Below are 16,997 nucleotides of genomic sequence, written 5' to 3' on the forward strand. Positions count from 1 at the left end.
AAAAGTAACTCGTTACCGTTACCGTTACTCAAAAAATAACGAGTCGTTACAATTTCCGTTAGTTTTTTTATATATAACAATAACTTTACATACAATTTTTTTAAATACAAGATTAAATTAGACACTAAAAATTTTTAAACATTGTCTTACAAAGAAACAAGATACCAAAATGAGTTTTCAGTAGTTTTCATGTAATGCTGCATTCCAACACTCTTATCAATATTTTCCTTTGTATAAAAATTATACCAAGTAAATTTAAAAAAAGTAACGATAAAAGTAACTGTTAAATTCGTTACTCGTTACCGAAAAATGTAACGAAGTTACTTTTTCCGTTACAAACAAAATTTGTAACGCCGTTACCGTTACAGTTACCGAAAAAAAGTAACTGTAACAGTAACGGCGTTACAAGTAACGCGTTACTTTCCAACCCTGGTTTTTGGAATTAAAAGCGATTGAGAACAAAGAATTTTTTGCAAATAAATCTCTACAAGTGCAAATAGACGTTATCGAATTTAGATATTAATTAGGATGGAGTTAGTGTTGAAAATTGGAAAATCAGGGGAAGTTTTATCGATATATTTTGACAAAATCTACTCGGAGTTTTTTAATTAATAAATTAAATTCTAGAAATGTATTATATTTTTCAAAAATATTACACTACTTTTTATTTGCTACAAATTTTCACAAATAAAAATTATTATTTTAATAATGTTTTGTTTTTACAATTTTAGCAATCATACAACACGCTTGTAACAGAAAAATTTTAAGAATCTCAACAGTTTTGTCTTTCAAGGAAAGAAGATCGCGTATACATATTTGGATTGTGCTGACTAAAAAGTAATAGGTAACAAATGATTTATTGTCTTAACGGTTTATTGTGCGGCCTTAATAATAATGGGAAAACCCATGCGGAATTTTTGCGGTGGTGAACTCCTTTGTACGCATCGAGGTCGTATATTCGGCGGCGACGAATCGATTTCCCGGTATACGAACAGTAACGACCATGGAACGTTTACAGCCGTGCATCGTCGCGGGGCCGTTTCAGATAGGAAATGCCGGTGGAATTTCCGGTGAGTTCGTCGCGTCGAGCCACTTTTACCAAGAGGTGCTACGAAGAAAGTAGCCCGACTGTCACATGCGGCGAGAAATGCGAAAGTTACATCGATCAACGTGTAAATCCCGCTTAGCGTCGGTCTGTCGATCCGTAAGAGAGAGATGGAAATCTGCTAAATATAAAGATATGCGTGCGCACAAGATCGTAGAAAGTTGATTTAATGTTTCTAATTAACCGAGTTCTGATTATAATTATAAAATTCAATTATTACGCTTGTATACTTAACGATAATGATTTCTTAATTTACGACTATAATGATAAAATTTACTATCACATTTTCATGTAGTTTCTCCAATTAATGTTTATAATTGCCAGTTTTGTTTATTCCAAGCGCATCATACATCAAACAGCATAAGAGAATTAGCTTTTTAAAATTCCGCCTAGCTTTTACGTTATATATTTTTTTCTTTTTCTAAGAAATAGATTAAAGTCTAAGTCTTTCCGGACTTTACAAAGGTCGAAAAATCCGATGATTCATTTATCGCGAAAGGATTATAGAATGAATGAGAGATAATCTGGTTCAAAAATCCGTGCACGTCAGTTCCGCAAAACTTTATCGACAAGAAATTGCGAAATTTTACATCTGATAATTTATAATCTACCTTGTAAGATAAAAGACGCGCGTCTTATTTCGCAATATTACTCGATTTCAATACAAACAAGTCACATCGATTAAAACAGACTTGGAACTATTTGAGAAAAGCACTCTATTTTTGAGGTTTCTAAAAGAGTTACCATGACACTTGACACAGATGTTACATATGTATCGATAAGAATCCACAATCACGCTCGTGCGCATCTGCCGTCATCGCGAGAGATGCGATAACGCGCCGGAATTACTACGAAAGAAAGAAATGTCATGCTGGATAAGAAAAAAAAAGAGATACGCGCGCGTGATGGAATATACTATTATGTAAAGGCGCGCATTGATTTAAGAGAAACGCGAAATGAGCCTCCCGCACGTTTCACTTTTCGAAAAAATGACGAGGATATTTATAAAAACGCCAGATTTTACTCCTCTCCGCTTAATAGTCCGTCCCTTCGTCCAGATCCAATGATTGAAAATATGACATTTCGGATAGTCTAAAGAGAAAATTGTGAAAATGCCTAGTTTTATATGTAAAATCGCAAAAGAATCAACTTTTGCTTCCTCATAGAAGAAGCTTTGTTTTCGTGACAAAATTTTGTTTCAGTTTTCTATGCCAATGTGTTCAGAATGTTTCAAAACGTCGAAAAATCACATTTTTTTTTTAAATGTCCGTTTATATGTATATATGTATATATGTATGTAGGGATTGTCTGCAAGTTCCAACCTCCGAAAATTTTGAGATATCGGGATAAATTTTTCTAAATAAATAGAGTATCATTGAAAGGTGGTTGGTATTGAATTTGGCGAGAATCGGTGAACGCCAGGTTCATTTTTTATGAAATGTTGAATTTTTTGAAAAATATCTGTGCACGCTCTAACTTCCGCAAATTTTGAGATATCGGGCTAAATTTTTTTACATGAATAATATTTTTATTTTGTTGACAAAGCTTACTCTCTATGAGGAAGCCAAAATTGAAAAATCCACTTGCTCTAAGGACGAGCTTTGTGAGCGAAATAAAATGATAAGGAACCAAAATGTGTGAGTTTCTAATTTGCACGATTTTCATCTTCTTATATTATATTGAATATTATAAGAATTCTCTCTCTCTCTCTTTCTTCTTTTTTAAGATTGCTTTTGAGAACTTTATTTAGAGACACTTTTTCAATAGCGCTATGTATATAAAATTGTTTCTTTTTTAATCGGTTTTTCCAGTGTGCTTTTAAATGAGCTTTCTATTGACAGAGAATAACGTAAATTACATTTAATTCGAAATTATTGGTCAAGAGGAAAACCCTCGCGTTTCCTGCGGATTTCTAAATAAACACGTGTTCCGTTATGCTGGGTTTTCCTTCGCAGTTCATTCATCCGTGGTGAAAACCTATTCATGCAACAACAAAGCACAGATATTCAACGGATATTTCCTTTAAACGCTTGAGTGTGTTTGGCAATATCCGCGATTGTATGGAGGCGGTTCTTATAAACAGCAATAAAAGTCAATCGCGGGATTTAACCGCTTCTCTTCTTCTTTGAAGCAAATATATTCATTACGATAAAAAAGATATCATTATTAATACACTGCGATTTTATTACATACATTAATATCATTACAATAAAATTCGATTAGATATCAAAGTATTTTATAGAGAGCCTCCTTCCATATGAAACTAAAATTTCCGAAGCGAAATTGACATAACGTCTGATACAAAAAAAACGACACATTTTATCAAAACGGTTTTTATCTGTAAAATGAGAATCGCATCGTGTCTCGGTTGTACGCCATACAGCTGGCCCTGCCCGAGGTTGATGGGTTTTTCCGCCCCTACTCCGCTCTCTGCCTTAGGAATTATACCGCCAGAGATATTGTTAAATAGCCATCTTTGTCGCGCATGCGCATCGCATGCGAGCGCGATCCCAGGTCTGTATCTAGTTGAGTAGAAAAAGAGGGTGTCGTTCGATCCGCTCTCTTTTCCGACGATTGTTGGAAATTATTTAATTATCGTGATTACTAAAGAGCTTTAAAAAAGATCGATAAACATTATGACGCAATGTGACAGAACGCGAAAAAAAAGATACAACCATTTCTCGCCGTTTATTATTATCCGGAAAAATTGTTCACTTTTATCGGAATCGTATACGTCACTGCACGTCGCTTGTCGCGCATGCGCGAGAAACGTCTGTCTGACAACATTGAGTCGCTCTCTCTACAGTCCATCAGTTCGTTCTGAGATGTTCCGAGATACGGAACGATAGGTAGCGTGCGTTGACAATTCGTGCGCGGTCAGGAAAATTGCTCGTGTACGATACGATAACGGAGCGAGAGCTTTCTCCCGTCTGTTGGCGACTGAAGATCAACGTGGAATCTCCAGTAGGTAGTGCACGAAACGGAGATTACATCGAAGAGAGCCTAGTCGACAACACGCGAGCGATGCGGAGCGAAAGTGGACGGAGATAGACGACGGACAAGACCAAAGTGCGAGCACAGCTGTTTCGAGGAGAAGGGGATATATATATATATCTCTCTCTCTCTCTCTCTCGGGCGGCCGAATATACGCGGAAGAGAACGTCGGGGACGTCGAGTAAGGATCGATCGAGGGGTGATATCACGCGCGATAAAAAAAAAAACAAACGAAAAAGCCGCGAAAAGCTGAGGTCTATATTCGAGCGATTGAAAGTCGCGGTATCGCAGCTTTCTTATTTCGCGATTAGACTGTGTCGCCAATCTAGGGCAAATATCCAGGTGAAATAAGAGAAGGGGAAGAGAGTCCAGTAGACGATTTCTCGCGCGAGCTCTCTCTCCCTCTAAAAAAATTTATAAGCGGTATCGTTTTCGAGTCCTCCGAAAATGTGGCGTCCCACCCACGAGGGCAGAAGCACCCAGATGGAGGAACGTGTTACAGCGGACGAGAAGAAGCGGTGGCGTTCCGACGACCACGACGACGAGGAGGGCAACGTGGATTCCGGATTCCTGTCGAGCGGCAATCTACAGTTCAGCGGCGAGATTCGCGACTCGGGGTTACAGCAACAGGGGGGGCAACCCGGCGAGGAGGGGGAGGGGGAGCAGCGAGCGGCGCCGACTCCCGCGCCAGCGGTCGTGACGACGACCGCATCATCATCAACATCATCGACGACGACGATCGCGGAGGAGCCAATGAGGGCGATCGACAGCGGCGTGGACCTCGACCTCACCGACACTCTGAGCCAGCTGAGCCTCAAGCAGGTCAGCCTGAATGCGCTCGCCTCCAAGAACGGCAAATTCATTCAGGCCGAGTCGGCCAGTCCCGAGCTGTCACCCGTGACCGCGAACCTTACGCAACCGGACGACAGCAGCGAACAGCAACACGATGAAGCATCGCTGTTGGAGCAACACCAGCGGGACAGCGATGAGAGGGAGACGAGCAACGAGGAACCCTGGCAGCTCTACTATACGCAGGACGACGATGGTGACACGTTAGTGAATGTTTCTTATTTCATCGACGATGTTTGTTAATCCTTTAACTCGCTGGAGTAGACACGTGGATGATGTATGTCAACTACTATTATTCCCCTTTAACACATCGGGGTATAACTAACTTGCTGCATCTCCTCTGTGCTTATGTTAAAGTTGAACGAATCACTTGAACAGGCTTTTATGTCAAATCAAGATTGATTTCATATTAATAATAATAGCGCTATCAAGCGATGCGGTAGCGTCGCGACGCCAAGTATATAAAAAAATTCTTTCCAGCTTGTCAACGATTTTACCTATGTACAGGGGCAGTAGCGCTACCAAGTAGCTTATCCGGAGTTTTACGTCTAATAAACTTTCGATTAAAATACCTCAGGAACTAAAGCCGCAATGAAAAATCTAACAGCACTTTTCTTATAGAATATATTTTTAGGAAATATCGCGATAGATTGCTTAACGCGAGTTCTTGCACTGCACGAAATGTTTCGACTATTATGACACGATTTATCGACACGATTCTTCATCTTGCGTTTATCGCCTACATCTTACAAGTCATCGATCCGTTAACTTCTAACCGTGTTAACGGCTTATTGCGGTCAGATACGTGTCACCTGATCTGCCGGTCCAGGGTCTCTAACGCGGTCAACAGTCCAGGGGCGAATGTGTATTATGCATATTATGCAGATACTAATAAATTATGCACAACCTAATAAATACTTACGGGAAATGATTAAAAGCAAATAGTAGTAATAAAGTAAGCAGCAAGTAATTTTCGAGTAATAATGAATTCCATCTATTTATTTGATCAAGCCTGCGAATAAAAGTTTCCAAGAATCACATAGATAAATTCTTGAGAAGTTTCTAGAAATCTCAATTACATTTTTATAAAGTTAATAGAGACATTTATCTCACTTTCCGTCGATATGTTTACATCATCTTCTTCATATTTGCGTTTGAATTTTTTCTTAAATTGTAATAATCACTTTATCGTAAGAAAATAGTAGCTTTCATCGAATATAAAACAACGCTGAAAAGTTTCATCACTCAACATAATTTGAAATAACAAAACAATTCGGATAATTTTATTGAATAAAAAATATAAAGGAACGCAGTTCGCATTCTTTACATCCAAATCGCGTGCGAGCACTTTTTACCATAAATCTTGAGAAGTAATGAAAGAGAAAGAGAGACCATAAGTTTTGTTTCTGTATTATAATATATATTTAAATTCACCGTATAATCGGATTTCGCCACGTCGAATCTAATCTGGCAAATAGTCATCTCTAATCTTGGCTTATTGCAAGTGGTTTTTTCTTTTTCAATGAGCGTAGTATGAGTGCATTGATTTGAACGGGAATGTCATTATGCATAACGTCAACATTGGCATTCGCGTAGAACGGCCTATATATGTATACCTTTGACGTGTGTTTAGTACTTGACTTGAGCTCGTTGACCGATTCAATGAAACGAGTTTCATTCTTTGATAAGTATCATCTTTCGAGAATTCAGATGAACAACAACAACGATAAATTGTAGAGTGACGCACACAGGAATCCCACAAGAGAGATGTCTCACACTTATACAACAATGAAAGAAAATAAGACAATATATTTTAAATACATTACATGGTGATAGAATCGAGAGATTAATTGAATCATCAAATAATTAATTTTATGAAGATCAATTAATTAATAATATGCTCCAGTGTTAAGGATTAATAAGCATGCTAATATAAATAAGACCAGTTTATGATATTACAAGACTCCCTCCCCCCCCCCAAGACTTGATTTATTCTTATATAATATATTTATAATTGCAGGCAATTGCATATCGCGATCGTGCAAGGCTTTGTGGAAGCTGCACTCTGTTTAATAAGAATGGCGCCTGACCCGTGCCTATTGGACACTATGAACGACGACTGGCAATCGCCCCTACATTTGGCAGTGTTGACACATCAACCACTGATCGTCAGGCATCTAATCCTAGCAGGCGCGGATCCATCTCTGAGGAATTTCCGCGGAAACACAGCCCTACACCTGGCTTGTGCGAGCGGAGATCTCGCTTGCGCTAAAGCTCTCACGGATTCATTGTACCCGATGGAGAGGAATAAGCTGACGCTTGGACAGCAAGTACCCGCCTTACCACAAAATTTGGAGCAACGTAACTACAACGGTAAATATACTCAATAACTATTGATTGATTTTTTTTTTATGAAAAAATAATGTTAATTTGCGACAAAAAATAAATAAGAGGACTAAAACGCAGTGAGAAAATATTATTCGAATAATTGAGGAAAAATTATTAGAATGGAGAGAACGGCATTCTTGCATATTAAATAAGTGTAACGAGGACATATTTGTCTTGTTTCTTGTTTTTTAAATATTTTAATCACGCTTGCAACTTTTCCTGCAATTATGATAATTATTTGGAAGCGTGTAATATAATGACCGCTAATCACCGTTATGATGCAAGGAAAGATGATCCACGTCCGTGACGGTGGAGACAAAGAAGGCCGAGGTGGCAGTGGAAAATCTTAACTGCTTTTATCGCATAGAATAAGTCATATATAAGGCTCGCGGACGATGATATTATGACCATGAACACGTAGAATTATACGCATTTATTGTGATTTCATCGAGTGTCACAAGTTCTTCGCGCTTACGTTTGAAAGTTCCATCATCTCAGAAATATCTCGAAAATATTCCTTTAACAAAAAAAAAAAAAAAAAAAAAAAAAAAATGATAATTTGATGAAGATAATTTGAATTTAAAAAGTTTCACGATCATTCTATTGTGGATTATGTATATCTCAATAATGAATATACGGCTGCCTTATCCGTAATGTTCTTGTATATTTGGTGACTGGTCATTTTTCTGAAACATCAAATTTTACACGTGATGAAATTTGTTCAATGTTCTTTCGATATATTTTTAATATATGCATGTTCTCGATCTCCGATTTACAGCAATAATAACACTGTCATTTACGATCACGAATCGATAACGGCGAGAAATATATACACGTACTCGTATTCAACCCGGGGAATTCCTGCTTTTATGACGAAAATTTGCGTCCAGATAAAGCATAACAATTGACCTCGGCGAAAGGTTTTGCGATAAAACCGCGACTTTACGGGATTTGTCAGAATGACTAGTCATTGTGCTAATATGTCACAAAACATAAGTAAAAATTTTTGAAAAAAAAATTGAAAATGTGAAAACGAATATATCATAGTATAAAGACACAAGTTGTCTCTAAAACTTTACATTTTCTTTATGCCTTTTTAATTTTTGAAATTTGTGATCTCGCACGCGAATCTATTAAATTTCCTATAAAATTTGACAGAAAAAATTGTTTCTTGAATTAAATCTCTTAATAAAATTTTGTTGTTAATTTCTGAAATAGTATATTATTTATAAATATGTATTTATTATTATCTGTGTTAATATAATGATTGCCATTAATATTTACAATTATTTGTAATGTATATATAAATTTTGCAGAAAAATTAAAATTAAGGAGATCTGGAAGCACTATAAATCTGTCTTCTATGTATGTGTAAGCGTGAGTGTAAGAGAAAGAAGGAAGTTATAGAAGATAAAAGAAGAGAAAATTGTTCCAGCTAGCTATGATCATCCGTCACGAAATATTGGCTGACTTTTTAAAAAACTTGGAAATCCCATATATAGCGTCATCGGCATTTTATTTCGCCGCAAGCTCGCACGACGCGGATAACGCATGGACATACATACATATTCACGCACGTGCGAAACGCAACGTAATCGATCATTCTGGACTGTGAGCGATTAACTGAATAATTGTGAACTTGCCGAAAAGACTATACGTTAGATTAATTCGCACCTATTCGTCTAGATTTACCACTAAATCGATTGATGAGTAATAAAATAAGTTCTCGGTACCGTTTCCACAATCGAGAAATGCATGATTCATTCGGAATAATCGCAAATTCAGAGCATTTATTTCCTAAGAAAATATATTTCTAGTTTTTTAAGATTGAATAACCACATTTTGTACAAAACAAGCGATAATTGATAAAATGAGCGGTGGAAAATAAATGACGAATATTATTCCGCGATAACGATCTACAAGCCAACTGAAATTAGATAAAGTAAAGTTGTTATTTCCGCAGCAGCGATTTCATTTTGCAATTAAATTTATCGATGAAAATATGACATGCAAAATTACTTTTTATCGAAAAATGAGCGTTATATTTCTGTATTTTTTATATATTTCTTATATATTGTCTAATTTTACAAAAAAAGAGGATCGTGTAAAGTATGCTTAACAAAACAAGAGCGACGAAGAATGTTTCGCGTATACGATGGAATTCGCCACTATCTTATATTTGTATATTGTATGTGTGTGTGCGTGTATGTAATGTGCGCACGCGTTACATTATACGACGCGACGTCAAGGAGAGCGCGAGACCAGATGTTTTTGATACTTAAAAATACCTATAGGACTATTTGTGCGTGCTACGTGATATTTTCGGTCGGTCGGGAAACCCCACAGCGGCGTCGACGCCAGTGACTTACCTCGAACTTTTATACTATTGAAAAAAAAATCGATTCTCTTTCGTGCCTAGTCCCAATCAACCCTTGCAGCAATCTCGAGTCACGTATTCTCTATTTTAAGTATTACACGAAAAGATTTAACGATTTCTTTTACGTCACGTTACGTCAAGTATCGTCTAAACTGTCTGAAATTCTAATTAGGCCGAGTGACTCTTTCAATGACAATGTGTACGATTCTTATGCGATAAAGCAGCGACACTTATACCTCGTACGCCACTATGTTTATAAATATGTACTCGTAACGATCTGCAATTGGAAGCTATTTGTGTCTTTGTCGGAGGTGAAGCTATATGGACGCGGTATGATGTATGTCATGTAATCACGAGACGCTATGTCGTTAAATTCCGCCAATGCGACTGGTAACGCGGCGCGCTTAATTTTAGCAGTTACTTTGATCGGGCGCGAGCCTAGTTTGGATCGCGGGACTCCGGCCAAACCTCCGATACGACAATATGATTCATCATGTCTTCCTAGTTCTATCTATATCTCACGACGAGTCGAGACATGTGACTCGGTCATTCCGATGTACTTCTCTTGGTCCGCATCATAGGAGAGATGACGGAAAATTCGACAAAATTAGATCCAAATGTTGTTCGTCCGATATTTGTCAATGCCATATCTCGTTGTGATGTAAGACAGATAAATATTTCTCTATCATGTTAGACATTAGATTCTTTTATCAATCTGGAGTTGATTCGATCAGATATCATTTGTAGGGATTTTCCAATCTCGAATATTATAATGGAAATACACTAGATCTTCAGTTACTTATCGATACGATCTTTTTATTGATTTCAGGTGAGATGTGCTTGCACGTGGCTGCCGCAAACGGACACGTGGATCTGGTGCGACTTCTGTTGCGTCTAGGCGCCGATCTCAAGGCGAAGGAGGGTCTGGCGGGATACACGGCCCTTCATCTCGCGGTGGAGCGCGAATGTCGGCCGGTGTTTGAGCTCCTACTGCCAGAGTGTCAACGAACGTTGTGTCTGGACGAGCGAACGTATCGCGGCACGACTGCCTATCAGTTGACCCTGGACATTCACAGTGCGTTCGCCAAGGAGGCTCGCAGGAAGCTGGTACGATACGGCGCGGCACCGGAACCGCTGCCAGAATCGGACTCCGAGAGCAGCGAGGACGAGGAAACGGAAAGGTCATTGTGGACGGCGGATTATTTGCCCGCGATCGTCAAGACGCAAAACACGGTCGGAGTGACAGTCTAAACTATTCATCGGTCAGTAATCTATTCATTAATTCATTGAACGTTTTGGGTGCTGCACAAAGTCGGATGAAAAGAAGATAGAAAGAGTGCATGCTGCGCATACGCACCAAGATGTCTCGAATCGCGTCTGCGAAATCATTTTAGTTTATTAGTCGAATTAAGATGGACACAATTACAGTGAATAAAATTTGTTACATAGAAAGATTATAAAAGTACGTCGCGTCTCTCTATCTTCCACATTTACATATAAATTAGCATGCATAAAGTTGTATCTTGAGTTTCAATGAGTTCACGAAATTAACGGACGAATTTAAGTGAATAATTGCCATCTGGAATTTGTAGCTTAAGTTTTGACGCGCTGGACGACGTCATCTTAAATATTAAAAACGTTAAGACAAATAATTAAAATAAAAATTGATAGATAAGGAAATAAAAATTTGACATGGTAATGCTTTTAATGCATATAATGCACAAATAAACTCAGTGTCTATGTTTGAAGCGCATCCCTATAACGTCTTAATCTGCTGGATGGATTAAGATTTATAACGAAAAGTAGAAGGATTGTCAGTTAAAAAAATAGCAAGTGGAACGAAATTAGCTTCAATGTGTGTTACATAACGTATATAATGCGTGATCATAGAAATGTCTTGAGTCGACAAGTATTACTACTATAGACTATGTACGCTTTTTAAGTCGATATCGGCAGCAATATATGCAAGTTGAGGGATGAACGAGTAACGTTCGAAATCGAAGATCTCAGAAACGAACTTATACGCGACCACTAACGAATATCCGATTACGAACGAAGCGACAATACGTAAGCGCGAGCTGTCCCAGCGGTCGTTCGCTTTTCCCCTTACAGTAATCCTTCGCAAGCCAATAGGCATGCAGCAGTGTTCCCAGTGTTGTACAGAGTGTTCCAAGAAAAGCTGTACAAATAAAATATAAAGGACAATGTATATTTTAACGCAAGTGTTCTTACGATATTGGCCGTAGAATCTGTGAACAATAGGTGTGTCGGTCTCGAGATGTGTATCAGTTAATAACGAAGCGAGAATGGAATATTTGCGCTTAGCCAATACAATATTTTACGATTGTAAATAGAGGAGTACGTGTCACAAACCGCGTCCGACATATGCGAATATTCTTAAAGAAAAATCCTTGTTACAGAGATCGTAGATCTCACAGAATAGACGCAAAGTTGACACGTAGTCGGCAACATACATTTTAAGTCGGAGAGAAATAAATCCACATTCTTATGTGCGACTTGTACAATATATTTATAATTAGAAGTATCGAAAAAAGGTCCAAAACGATACGATAATTCATCGTATCGATGATGAACGTTAATCGGATCAATGTTCATTATAGTGGTATGTAATTGCTTCCATCGATACAGTTAATCTTTTTCACCTCTTCGTACATAGACATCTTCCGTTAGAGTCATGAATATACGTTATTGTCACGGTATATATATAACAGCAACGATGAGACGATATCATTATTGTTATATTCGTATATATATGTATATATATATAGTCTATAATTATTTTTAATAAAAAAAGACATGTTATACAAACTCTCTTTCTCTTTCTCTCTAATGCTTTCTTTGGTCTCCTTTTCCTTTATTAAGTATCTCTTCCTTTGAATGTTATCCTCTATTCGACTATCTTTTTTTCTGGTCTTGAGAACTTTCTTCTTTTTACATTTGTAGAAAAATTAGCAAGATAAAAAAAGATAAATAATTTTTCGTAGGGCAGGGAATAGTGACATGGAAAATAACAAGATTTTAGTCTGAAATTATTTCAAGGATGGGAATGTCAAAGCAATGTCAAATTTTAGCCATTTGACAACATATGTAGAATAAAAATATTATATACATGATATTACGATGATTTTAAGATACGGAAGCTCGATTGCGTGGGTTTTATACAAGAATGAAAAATTTCTCTTCCTTTATTTAACAGGATTGATCTTAAAAGATACTGATAATAAACGTAACGGAATTTTTGGAAACGTAAAACGCGAGCAAATATATAGAACAGGAAGCGATGACCGCGTGTTATTTTGAACCTCGTATAATGACATTCCAAGAAGTTGGTGTATTTGTTTCTTCTTGAAGCGGCTTGATCTGTAGAAGAAGGGATATTTAAATATTGGAGAAACGTGTAGGCTTTCGTTTGAATATGTTCTCCAACATATAAACGCAATAATCGTGTATGAAATTATGCTTGAATGACGAGATACGATGATATCTCGTGAGAAAGAGAGAGAGAGAGAGAGAGACGCACATCTTCGCTCTCGAGAAAAATTCCGGTGTGTTTTATATACGTGCATATCTCTTATATTTTCAAATTTGATATCTTATAAGAATAAATGTCTACTTTCTTATAATATAGTTTCTGCCGTAATATAATCGCATCGTTTCTTATATATTTCTTTTATTTTATCTCAAACATTGTATAAAATTTCTGCGAGAATTTAGTAGACTCTTCGGTCGTTCCTAAAATAATGCAATATATTTTGCTACTCGAAATTACGGAAGTAGAAAGCATCAGAGCGATACCTTCCGACCCTGCCCGAGACCGATGGGTTTTTCCCATCCCTACTTTGCGCGATCTTGTAGCTTGGAACTACTGCTCGAGGCTGTCAGAGCAAATCACGCGCATGTGCATTAGAGTGAGCACTAGCAGACGCTGTTAGATCTGACAATGAGTCCTGTACAAATTTAACTCTACGATAAGAGGTTTCATTAGACCCTTCGCGGAAAAACGATATACAAAATGTTAAAATAAATAATTTATATGGAATTCTGTTGATTAAACGAGAAATAGTAATCATGAAATCTATATTAATTTCGGTAAATCTTCAATATAGGGGCGACCTCATGAAATTTTTTCAAACTCACATATTTTATGTATTTTGAGGCATAGAAACCGAATCCATTGAAAAAATTTTCGCCCTTGTTCCTCTGTTTTTTTATATTGATAAAATAGAACGATGTGGGGATAGCATCTTTTGTTAATGTGTTTATGTGTTTATTTTAAATTTTGTTTTGTGAAAAGTAAACGTGTGAGCGATTAAAGTAAAAGTAAATGTATTTAGGAGGGGCCGAGCCCCTCCCCCTGCATCCCCGCCCGAAAAAATTCTAACCTAACCCAAACCAAACTTTAATTTAAAAAGTGGAAGTAGGTTTGGATTAGGTTAGAATTTTTTAGAGGGTCTCCGCCTCTTTTCCGCTCACACGTTTACTTTTCACTTTCACAAAACTATTAATATTTAAAATAAATACATAAACACATTAACAAAAGAAGGATGCCCACATTGTCCTATTTTAAATACAATTTTAAATTTTTATAATTTTATATTTTATATTTTTAATATAAAAAAAAAAGAGTGAAACAAGAGGGACATTTTTTTCGGTTTCTACGCCTCAAAATACATAAAATATATGAGTTTCAAAAAATTTCGTGAGGTCGCTCCTATATCGAAAATTTATTTTAATTTTCTGAGGTCATTGTATAAATATTGCAATCTCTTTCGTGATAAATTCGTGATAAATATACGACCTTCGAAAAACGACCCTGTGCGTACTACGGGCATGTCGAGATTGGTCACGTGATCGCGACGACGTATCTCACGCATATACGCTCGCTACCGATCAGTTTGTTTCGAGACGCGAGACGATGAGGTTCACCAGCGCTCGCAACGACAAACCCGACCAGGCCGCCTTCTTTTTCCCATTCTCGACAAAGATCAGTTGGAAGGCGAATCTCTTCCGTGATGCAGTGAACGTCGTATGAGACAGATTTGGATAGTACCGTGTTCCAGGACATACGGGACGGATATCCCTCGAGAAGAAGAAGAACGGTTTCTATACAAACATGTCAACGATACGGAGCGAAAGAGCAGAGAGACGACGGACGTAGGGAAAAAAAAAAGGGACCTCATAAGTAGAGCCAGAAAAACGCCAGAGGAGGATTCGATTCGTCTCCGAAAAGTCAGAGATATCATTTCGTTTGGAACCTTGGGTGACAGTTGGTCGCCGAGTGATCCGATCGAGTGTGAAATACTTGGTGGAGGACGTTCCCTTCATCTCGAACTACCGACAAAATGTGGTATTCTCCGAGCAAGACCGCTCGGATGGAGGAGCATTTGCGAGAGGACGATAGGACGCAGCGAGATGACAGTGGATTGGCGACAGCTGACGACGATTCTGGATTCCTGTCGGTCGGCAACGTGCAGTTTTGCAGCGGCGAGATCCGCGACGCGGGGTTGCAGCCACGACAGACCCCCACGGAGGCTCTACAGGACGAGGGGCAGCAGGAACAGCGAGTCGCATCAATGATGCCGGAAATAGCGATCGCATCCTCGTCGCCGACGATAACGATTGCGAAGGAGTCAATCAGGACTGCCGACAGCGGTATCGTGGACGTCGAGCTCAGCGATGACCTGGACCGGCTCACCCTGAGCCGCGGGCCGATTCAGCCCGTGCCAGAGATCCTCGAGCTGTCACACGTGGACGCGGCCAGTGCACGTGGACAGCAACATCAGCAGGGTGACGATCAGTGCTCGACGATCAACAAGGATCTCTGGCAGTTCTATTCCAAGGATGGAGACGGTGACACGTGAGTGAATGTCTCCTTTCGATATTTATTAATCTCGTTGATTTTGGAGCCATTGGGAATTTACTCGTCAGCTGATGTTATTCCTTTTTAGCGCGCCGCATTAATGGAATAGGACCACTTCCACCAAACTCCGATTAATTTCAATCGTTGATTAACTTACAGGACGAGCAATATAACAATTTCTAACGATATAAAATATTCATATATAATATAATATAAATTTTAAAATTCTGCTTTTGATCGCCCTGTAATTTAATCAATAATTAATTAAATTAATCGGAGTTTGATCGAAGTGGCCCTTAATCTGTAACATCGGAAATGGAAATGCGATACTCAGAGAAAATTTCCTTACAAAGTGTAAATCGCTGAATAACTTTGGTAGCACGATTTTTGCTTTTATACACAAGAATCAATCTTTGCTAGTCAAACATAATAATTGAAAGATTAACTTATTAAAAATAATGTAACTTAGGACATTTTATATGTATATAATTATATTTTTATTTCGTTAAAATTAATCACAGAAAGATTTGAACTTGCTCTTGGAGCTTTTCCTTTTAATTTTTATCCAATATTTCCTCCGCCATTATTTTTAAAGCTTAATATACTAATTAAATCAGAATAACAAAAAATAATTTCCTCAAATGATAAATAAAATTCACATACTCCGATTTGTTTCGATTATCTAACAATGCACAGTAATATTACATCATATTTTTAGAACTTCTAATACAATTTTCAAAATAAAAAGAAATCCAAGAAAATACATTGTTCAAATCTTTACGTATGAGAGATTCCTGTGATTTATGTTGTTTTAAAAAACGCGAGAGAAAGAAAGAGAGTGTAAGTTTTGTTTCTGAATAGTGTGAATTGATCGACCAGGAAATAATTATCTCTAATATCTCATATCATTATTGCTTGTTGTTTTTCTTTTTTTTTACGAGTATTGATTCACGAGTCCGTTGATTCAGGCGTGAATATGCGCAACGCGTCAACGTTTACGTAAATCCAGTGATTTATTCACATATTTAAAGTGCAACAGATCGCTCAATCTCAATGACCGGCTCAATAAAACGAAAATTTCATCTTCTATTAAGAATCTAGAGAATAAAACTGAATAAAACTGTAAGTTATACAGTAATACAAATAGAAAGAGAAATAAAATTATATAAATCTCTTTATATTTAAACCTATATTTAAAAAAATTTAATATCAAATATGCACAAAGACGAGATTTTAACCATTCTTTAATTATTCTTTAACTATTTAAGTAATTGATGCATATACAAAGAAAATATAATGCGAGAGTATTAATGGAACAAGAGATATAAATAAAAAGCGAAAAAAATAGTGTGTTTTAAGAATTAATAAATAAACATATTACAAGAACCATATACATATATATT

At 37.3% G+C, this 16,997-nt stretch overlaps 3 protein-coding genes across 6 annotated transcripts in view; all 3 read left to right on the forward strand.

Moving 5' to 3' along the window:
- LOC115233634 (DNA replication complex GINS protein PSF1-like) overlaps positions 1-1,956 on the forward strand; it is an 8,760-nt gene extending 6,804 nt beyond the window's left edge. For 2 of the 3 annotated variants that reach the window (XR_003883805.1, XM_029804176.1), the window contains one exon: positions 732-1,956. The gene's annotated coding sequence lies outside the window, so the exon portion shown is untranslated. The remainder of the gene's footprint in view (positions 1-731) is intronic. The other variant, XR_003883806.1, reaches the window with a different exon arrangement.
- Positions 1,957-3,330: 1,374 nt separating this feature from the next.
- LOC115233626 (NF-kappa-B inhibitor alpha-like) lies at positions 3,331-11,901 on the forward strand. The gene is made up of 3 exons (XM_029804162.1): positions 3,331-5,151; positions 6,969-7,321; positions 10,543-11,901. The coding sequence occupies exons 1-3, from the start codon at positions 4,547-4,549 to the stop codon at positions 10,962-10,964; spliced, it is 1,380 nt and encodes a 459-aa protein (XP_029660022.1). The 5' UTR covers positions 3,331-4,546; the 3' UTR covers positions 10,965-11,901.
- A 2,576-nt stretch (positions 11,902-14,477) lies between these two features.
- Positions 14,478-16,997, forward strand: part of LOC115233627 (NF-kappa-B inhibitor cactus-like) — a 7,227-nt gene continuing 4,707 nt past the window's right edge. For both annotated transcript variants that reach the window (XM_029804163.1, XM_029804164.1), the window contains exon 1: positions 14,478-15,591. In XM_029804163.1, coding sequence (XP_029660023.1) covers positions 15,077-15,591 — 515 coding nt within the window. In that variant the 5' untranslated portion in view covers positions 14,478-15,076. The remainder of the gene's footprint in view (positions 15,592-16,997) is intronic.

Source organism: Formica exsecta, unplaced genomic scaffold (assembly GCF_003651465.1).
Source record: "Formica exsecta isolate Colony F162 unplaced genomic scaffold, ASM365146v1 scaffold18, whole genome shotgun sequence".
Classification (NCBI taxonomy): domain Eukaryota; kingdom Metazoa; phylum Arthropoda; class Insecta; order Hymenoptera; family Formicidae; genus Formica; species Formica exsecta.

Bases quoted from the DNA above. Each gene is read 5' to 3' on its own strand.
- LOC115233626 (XM_029804162.1), top strand. From the start codon at position 4,547: ATGTGGCGTCCCACCCACGAGGGCAGAAGCACCCAGATGGAGGAACGT. The intron at 5,152-6,968 runs GTTAGTGAATGT...TTATAATTGCAG, and splicing joins CAGGACGACGATGGTGACAC to GCAATTGCATATCGCGATCG. The intron at 7,322-10,542 runs GTAAATATACTC...TATTGATTTCAG, and splicing joins GGAGCAACGTAACTACAACG to GTGAGATGTGCTTGCACGTG.